The 7,238-nt window shown below is 55.9% G+C and overlaps 2 protein-coding genes across 2 annotated transcripts; one reads left to right on the forward strand and one right to left on the reverse strand.

The window, feature by feature from the left end:
* Positions 1 to 1,317, reverse strand: MFIFM68171_08322 (Pectinesterase; the record flags this gene model as incomplete). The annotated part of the gene is made up of 4 exons (XM_071063742.1): positions 1 to 371; positions 475 to 516; positions 620 to 727; positions 834 to 1,317. 4 exons carry the CDS (start codon positions 1,315 to 1,317, stop codon positions 1 to 3), a joined length of 1,005 nt encoding a protein of 334 aa, XP_070919843.1.
* A 1,397-nt stretch (positions 1,318 to 2,714) lies between these two features.
* Positions 2,715 to 5,000, forward strand: MFIFM68171_08323 (Phenylalanine ammonia-lyase; the record flags this gene model as incomplete). Its single annotated transcript, XM_071063743.1, has 2 exons — positions 2,715 to 2,872; positions 2,930 to 5,000. 2 exons carry the CDS (start codon positions 2,715 to 2,717, stop codon positions 4,998 to 5,000), a joined length of 2,229 nt encoding a protein of 742 aa, XP_070919844.1.
* Between the last annotated feature and the right edge of the window lie 2,238 nt (positions 5,001 to 7,238).

Consider the following 7,238-nt stretch of genomic DNA (forward strand, 5'->3'; position numbering starts at 1 on the left):
TCAGGCCAGGTAGCTCGCATCAAAGTATGCGGCGCTGCTATACCCACCGCCCAGAACTGCCGACATGGTGACGGGCGAGCTCAGTCTGGTCGCAAACGACGCCCGAGTCCCAGAAGCCCCGGCGCCCGTGTTGGCATATTCGCCAAACAGGACATTCCCCGTCCGTTCATCACCGTTGTTCCAGACCCTCCACCCGGCAGAATTGACCACGCCAGTCATTGACGTCCTCTGCACCACGACCCGCGCGAACTCTGCCCATGGCCTTCCCAGATAGTACGCGCCATTGGCAACCGAATGGCCAGCTGCGGACGCAATGTCGCAGTTGTTGAAGGCGTAATAGTTTGGGCTAGAGGACGACTGCCGCCCGGATGCTGTTGTCGTGCAATGTTGTTAGCTGGTATGTCAGTTCCGGCGAATTTTCCGTTCCTCCGCAGCCTGGTGCTCGCCGTCAACGGTAAGGGGAGAGCTTCGTACCTGTGATGTAGCCCAACGAAGCCGTCACGACGCGAATATCACCTGCCAGCTCAGTCAGCGGGACGTTCCTCGGCACGCAGAGCAATCAGCGGGCAGTGGCGGTTGCCTGTCCCGCTGCTACTCCGCCCGAAACATCGCAACATACACTTCTCAAACCACGCTGGCGCGTGCCGCCCGAAGATGAAGTCGGTCGCACCCTGAATCAAGCATCGCGCGTACACCTGCGCCCCACTGTTTGCGTAGAGGGTATCCTCTACGCCAAAGAACACAATCAGTCTCTTTCCCGCTGACGACGGGCCGACGGCCGACTGGCTGATGCGGGGGGCCCGGGGGCCCCGGGAGGAGGAAGGAAGACGTACGGAACCCGTAGAAGGCACAGCCGTAGTACCCGCTCTCGGCCTGCGCGCTCAGCGCCACCGCCTGGCTGCCCTTTCCGTACGTGTTCTCGACATTGACGTTGTACAGGCGGAACCCGGGCGCCTTGACGCGTAGCGTGCCCGTCTCGTCGTTGGACAGGCCGTCGGCCTGGCTCTTGCTGCTGGTGATGGTGACAGCGTTGCGCGCGTACGAGCTGGTGTCGGGCGTGGAGCCGTAGATGCTCAGCTGTGCCTTGCGCGACGCCACGAGGACCTGCTCCCGGTAGACGCCCGGGTAGATGAAGATGCACTGCGGGGCGGTCGAGGTGAGCGAGAGTGCGTCGACGGCGGCTTGGACGGTGGTGTACTGGCCCCGAGGGCTGGAGTTAGGCTTGGACACAGTGAGACAGTTTGGGGGAGGGGAAGTGCGGCTTGCGGCCAGGGCGGAGGGGACGAGAGTGGCGGCGAGCGCGGCGAGGAGCTTCATCTTGGTGACCCGGCGGACGCGATACAACCGTGAAACGATTAGAAAATGGCTGCTAGGACTGGGGAACATGAGAAGTGGCATCTGCTCGGCCGGGTCATTGCTCGGATGTTGTACCGGGCAAGGATGCTTCACCCCGAAATACGCGAATAAAAATGGCCGGATGATTGGTGGACTTATACCACACCGTCCGTAGTCGCATCGCGGAGAAAGAGCCGCAAAGGACTAGGAGCTGATCAATTGGAAAGATACGTCATAGGAGATTCCGAGTTTCGGCGTCTAACTTCCCCGCTGTCGACTTGCGTCGCCTTAACCCTGAGGTCGAGAATAACGCCCGCGTCGATGTTGGTGTCTCATTCGCGGATTAAACACGCCGCTCCAAACTCGGGACGAGAGTCGTGGTCTTGTAAAGAACGACCTCTTTCTATGGTTCGACTTGTTTTCGTACAATTGGACACAAGGCCCGTGAGAGTGTGACAGAGGCGGCGGTGGTACAGTACTGACAATCGTTGGGGAGAATACTTAGAGGCTGGAAAATGCGAGGCGGGTACGGATCCAGCCGACATGTTCTCTTGTGGTAGGTATTCCATCCCATTGTTGGGTTAATACTGCGGGTACCACCGTATCAAGAAGTCCGGCAATGGGTGTCTCGTAGTAACTTGCAGCCGTCAACATGTGAGTGCGACAGGGGCCGTAAGTTGCACCCATCACTCACACAACGGTCAACATGCGCTGGTTACCTTATTTGCAAGTACCTTACCTCTCACAGCCTCCCGCACCTCTACTCGGCGAAGTGCAGCCGACTCAGCTATCCAAGCGGGTTAGATGGAGCAAATATGAGCACCCTATGGCCGAACGGATTCTCTGTTTATCAACGTATTGGGTATTGCGTTTAGTTACCACCCTATTGCTAAAGAAGGCTGTCGCGCAAAAGCGACGCCGCAATTGCCGTCCAGCAATTGCACCTGAAGTACGACAAAGGCTATCTTTCCTTTGTACGACTTAAAACAGACGTTGAGATACAGCCTGCAAGAGGGGGGAAAAAAAAAAAAAAAAAAAAAAAAAGGAAAAAAAAAGCGTCTATTCGGGTCAGGCCGGGTTGGATCAGGTGCATCTCCTGAGGGAGAAACCTGGGTGGCTGTTTCGCTGCTCTACCCTGATGTGCAGCTTGCATGCTCCTGTGACCAATAAACTAACCTTGAAGCTTATCCTTCAAGCGCAGCCGCGCTAAGACCGCCACAGGGAAAAGGAAAAAAAAAAAAAAAAAAAGGTTATCGATAAGTGCTAACTTACTTTGACATCAAGGCCTGGCCTACACCGCAACCACGCCACAACCTCAAGCAACCTTAAACAAGAGCAATCTCCGATTTGATTTTCAGCGTCTCAAACGCACCTCGAACATGGGAAGCAGCAGATACATACAGCAAGAGACGGCCTCCCCGCACGCCTGCGCCGCCTATTCAGAATGGGTCAGGCTCCAACACCGGCTTCAAAGCCAGGGACCCGTGTTAGTCAACGGCCACGACTTAGCCATTGCCGATGTCGTGGCTGTCTCGTTGTAAGTGGAGAGCACAGGTACATTTCAGACGTAGACGAGCACTTACCCACGTCGTAGACACGGCGCCAAGGCCAAGCTTACCGACGACCAACGGGATCTCCAGCTTGTTCACGACAGCGTTGCCTTCCTTGAGAGAGAGCTTGAATCAGGCCATGTCATCTATGGCGTCAACACCGGCTTTGGCGGCAGCGCCGACACAAGAACCCAGCACTTTGAGCGGCTCCAGAGCGCTGCCATCCAACACCTAAACGTTGGCATCCTGCTCAAAGCGGACAAGACCGACCCGGGATCCGACGACTGCCGGCACAACCGGCTGCTCCGGAGCCATGCGCTACCAATGCCAATTGTAAAGGCCGCAATGCTGATTCGGTGCAACTCCCTCATGCGAGGCCATTCCGGCGTACGCGTCAGCGTCATAGAGTCGGTCATGAGCCTCCTTGCGCACGACATGGCGCCCGTGGTGCCGCTGCGAGGCAGCATCTCGGCCTCAGGGGACTTGTCGACGCTGTCATACATTGCCGGCGCGATCGAGGGAAACCCAGACATCTTCGTCGAGACCAGTGACCGGAAAGTCATTCCAGCAACCGAAGCACTGAGAACCGCCAAGATGGATCCCGTCCGGCTCCAAGCCAAAGAAGGCCTCGGCATCACCAACGGCACCGCCCCCAGCTGCGCGGCAGCCTGCCTAGTGATCCACCAAGCCAACCAACTCGCCCTCCTCGTCCAGCTCCTCACGGCAATGGGCACCGAAGCGCTCGTCGGCACAGCACACAACTACGACCCCTTCATCTCCGCGGCCCGCCCGCACCCGGGCCAGGCCGAAGCGGCCGCCAACATCCTCGGCTTCCTCTCCGGCTCCAAGCTGTGCCCCTACTCCGCCTCCCCCTCCTCCACTTCCGCCGCCTCCCGAGTCGGCCTCGCCCAAGACCGCTACGCCCTGCGCACCGCCCCGCAATGGATCGGCCCGCAGCTCGAGGACCTGGCGCTGGCGACGCGCCAGGTGGCCACGGAGCTCAACTCAACGACCGACAACCCGCTGATCGACGCCGTCGGCGGGCGGGTCCACCACGGCGGCAACTTCCAGGCCATGGCGCTCACCTCGGCCATGGAGAAGACGCTCACGGCGCTGCAGAACCTCGGCCGCCTGCTGGCCGCCCAGTCCGCCGAGGTCATCAACAATGCCACCTCCAAGGGCCTCCCGCCCAACCTCTCCGCTGACGACCCCTCCGCCTCCTTCACCGCCAAGGGCTTCGACGTCAACATGGCCGCCTACGCCGCCGAGCTGGCCTGGCTGTGCCGCCCCGTCAGCGCCCACGTCCAGGTCGCCGAGATGGCGAACCAGAGCGTCAACTCGATGGCTTTGGTGGCGGCGCGGTATGCCGCCGAGGCCGTCGAGGTCGTGGGGCTGATGGCGGCGACGTACTTGTGGGTGATCTGTCAGGCGCTGGATCTGAGGTGCCTGCGGGTCGAGTTCAGAGTCAGGCTGGAGGGGGATGTGGCTCGGGCTCTTATGGACCGGTCTTTGGGCCTAGGGAAGAAATTGCGGAAAGGCGCGGGCGAGCCGTTTGCACGCGAGCTGACGGGGTCGGTTTTGAAAAAGTGGGATCAGCTCGCCCATTTGGACTTGAGGGAGCGCTGCAAGGCCGCTGTGAGCGAGTCCCTGGGAGAGGTTCTGGAGCTTGTCAGGACGCACGTTGATGGTGATCCCAGCTTGGGGGAGATACGGGACTATCAGTCGAGGATGGCGTCGGCGGTTGAAGAGTGTTACGCTAATCTCCGCAGCGATTTCTTCCACCGTCAGACCACTGCCGAGTACATCAGCCCGGCCTCGAGGGTGGTGTACCAGTTTGTGCGGAAGGAGTTGAACATTCCGCTCAACAGGGGCGTTGAGGACCACCCTCCGCTTCTGAAGCGCAAGGCTCAAGCACCCAAGGCAGAGGCCAATGGAAGCGCCGTTAAGGGTTGCAACGGGCTGCGTGCAAATGGTATTGCCGAGACGGACGAAGATCTAGCGGCTCGCAGCAGGACCCTTGGGACAATGGCGAGTGAAATCTATGAGGCGTTGCGTCGCGGTGAGCTCCACGACCGACTCATGAAGTTCGGAGAGGAGAATGGGCTATGGAGTTGATTTAAACAACAAGAGAAGCCGGTGTCACGGGCACCTGGAGTAGAAGCGGTTCGGTTCCTAACAGCAAGAACACCAGGTAGCCCATGCTGGCAAATATATATAACCAAAAACATCAACCCTACCAACTTGCTCTTGATTGGAAAAAAATAAAATAAAAAATAAAAATAAAAAATAAAATAATTACAGAATAATTAAAACCAATACCATCCCGTGACCAGTTACCGCGCTGATTCCGCACCCTAACGTGCACTCTGGTCCTCGGACTGCCAGAAGACACCACATGGAGAGTGCGTGATCAAGCCAAGCTTCAGCCGCGGTGTTTGCTTGTCCCGAAACACGACTTCCAAGGCACCACCCTTGCTCATGTGTGCGGACCCATTGAAGGACTCCGTTTAGAACGATTACGGCATCGAAACCTAGGTTCGAAACCTAAGTCATTACGTGACACACAGCAACCCCTATGGAAATGCTGGAGGTAATTAAGTCCGAGCTGGGACCCGACACTCGACAGCACCGATATTTCAGCCCCGGCCGCGCCCCCCATTGAGACGACATTACTGCATTCCTCCCTTATGCGACATGACACAGCACGGTATGGCACTAATCCATCGTACTGCCAGTATTGGGATAGAAGAATGGATTGTCGTGAAGATGGATTAGATTACCGACTAGGGAGAGAAAAGGGGGGAAATAGTTTCGAATGACTTAGATAATAGGACCAACGAGCTGTTTTGTTACCCTCTTGTCTTCGGTTCTGTAGTGTCTAGCCATCACCATCCGGATCAGATCATTGTCGTACCGCTTAACGTACAACGGGGTTGTCTGTATACCGGCCGTCCCTACCAGTAGATCCTAATACGGTCAACACAGGAGTGCTGAGGTGTCTCGCAAAGAGAACCTCGTGCATGTTTGCATTGTGGTTAGGAACGCAGTTCTTACTAGGTCGGCCGCCGCACGCTTGTGGTGTATAAATATCTTCCAAATTCCCCAGCAGTCCAACTTTCTCAAGACGTCGACAACAGCATCTCGCATTCAAACCCAGGCCATACACAATATGCCCCTCATTCCCAAGTCTATCTTACATTAACATTCGGATTTGCATCGCCCGAGCCGCTAAAATGAGATTCCTTCCCATCCTCTCACCCACCGCCCTCTACTTCACTGCCGCGGCAGCAGGCACGTTCATTACGGTAACAAGGAGAAAGCCCGCGGCGCTGGCGCCGATATATCATACTACTTTCCCTCAATTCCCAAGCAGTCTGTTGTCAAAAAGCATCCATGTCGCGAACAACTCCTCAGGGTTAGCGCGAACAGGAGCGAGGACGATGCCAGCAGCAACAAGTGTAGCGCCGTGCTCGGCTTAAAGGTCCGTGGCAAACCAAATAACATGGGAAACGGTCCGTCTCCAACTAATTACTGGCGTTGAACACTACACTGAGCATTCCCACACAGTATAAAGCGAATCAAGCTGCTCAAGGATTCTCCCCGTTTACCGGATGGGCTGGTCTTATGTTCTTTTGGAATACCGATGTCATGTGAGCTGGCACTCACGGGGTTTGAGCTGGTACTCACGGGTTTCTGAGCTGGTCTCAGATTGTAGCTTGGTTGTATCTTTTCCAGGCTCTACACTACATACATCGTCCGGCACTAGAATGCTATCGACCTGAAGAGAGCTGGTCTCTCTAGAATATATACATTAATACGAGCATTGCTTTAACCGTATTAGTTCTCAAACGGTTGGATTCTCTTTGGCCGGCTAACAGAACCCCGCCGCTAAGGGTGAGAAAGGCAGATCTTCATCACCTGGCATACTCCTTCACCGCATCATCAAACCTTCTCCCAATGGCCCTCCGCCGGTAATTAATGCCTTCTTGATTTTGGAACTGTGAATTAAGCAGCTAAATGACGCCACATATGTAAATGCCGATATTGGGTCGATCTGTCTTTAAAATAGCTTCACCATGGACTTGCCGTAACGAAGAAGTAGCAAATATTCGTATCACAAGCACCCAAGGTAAATCTATTAGAATCTGGTATAAAACACATTGACACTAGGAATTCCGATGGCCTTCTAACCCATCCCCCAAATAATGACTACCTAAGTTGTGCCGTCCTGATTGCAGTGTTGGGGTTAAAGCGTGGCTGGCTCGCGAGGTGTCAGTGCAGTAGATATCTCATGCATCATCGAGAAATAAATGGCCCCCCCTTCGCTCAGATCCGCGGCCATTACCCTCTTGA

Source organism: Madurella fahalii (genome assembly GCF_045866475.1).
Source record: "Madurella fahalii IFM 68171 DNA, scaffold_4, whole genome shotgun sequence".
NCBI lineage: Eukaryota > Fungi > Ascomycota > Sordariomycetes > Sordariales > Madurella > Madurella fahalii.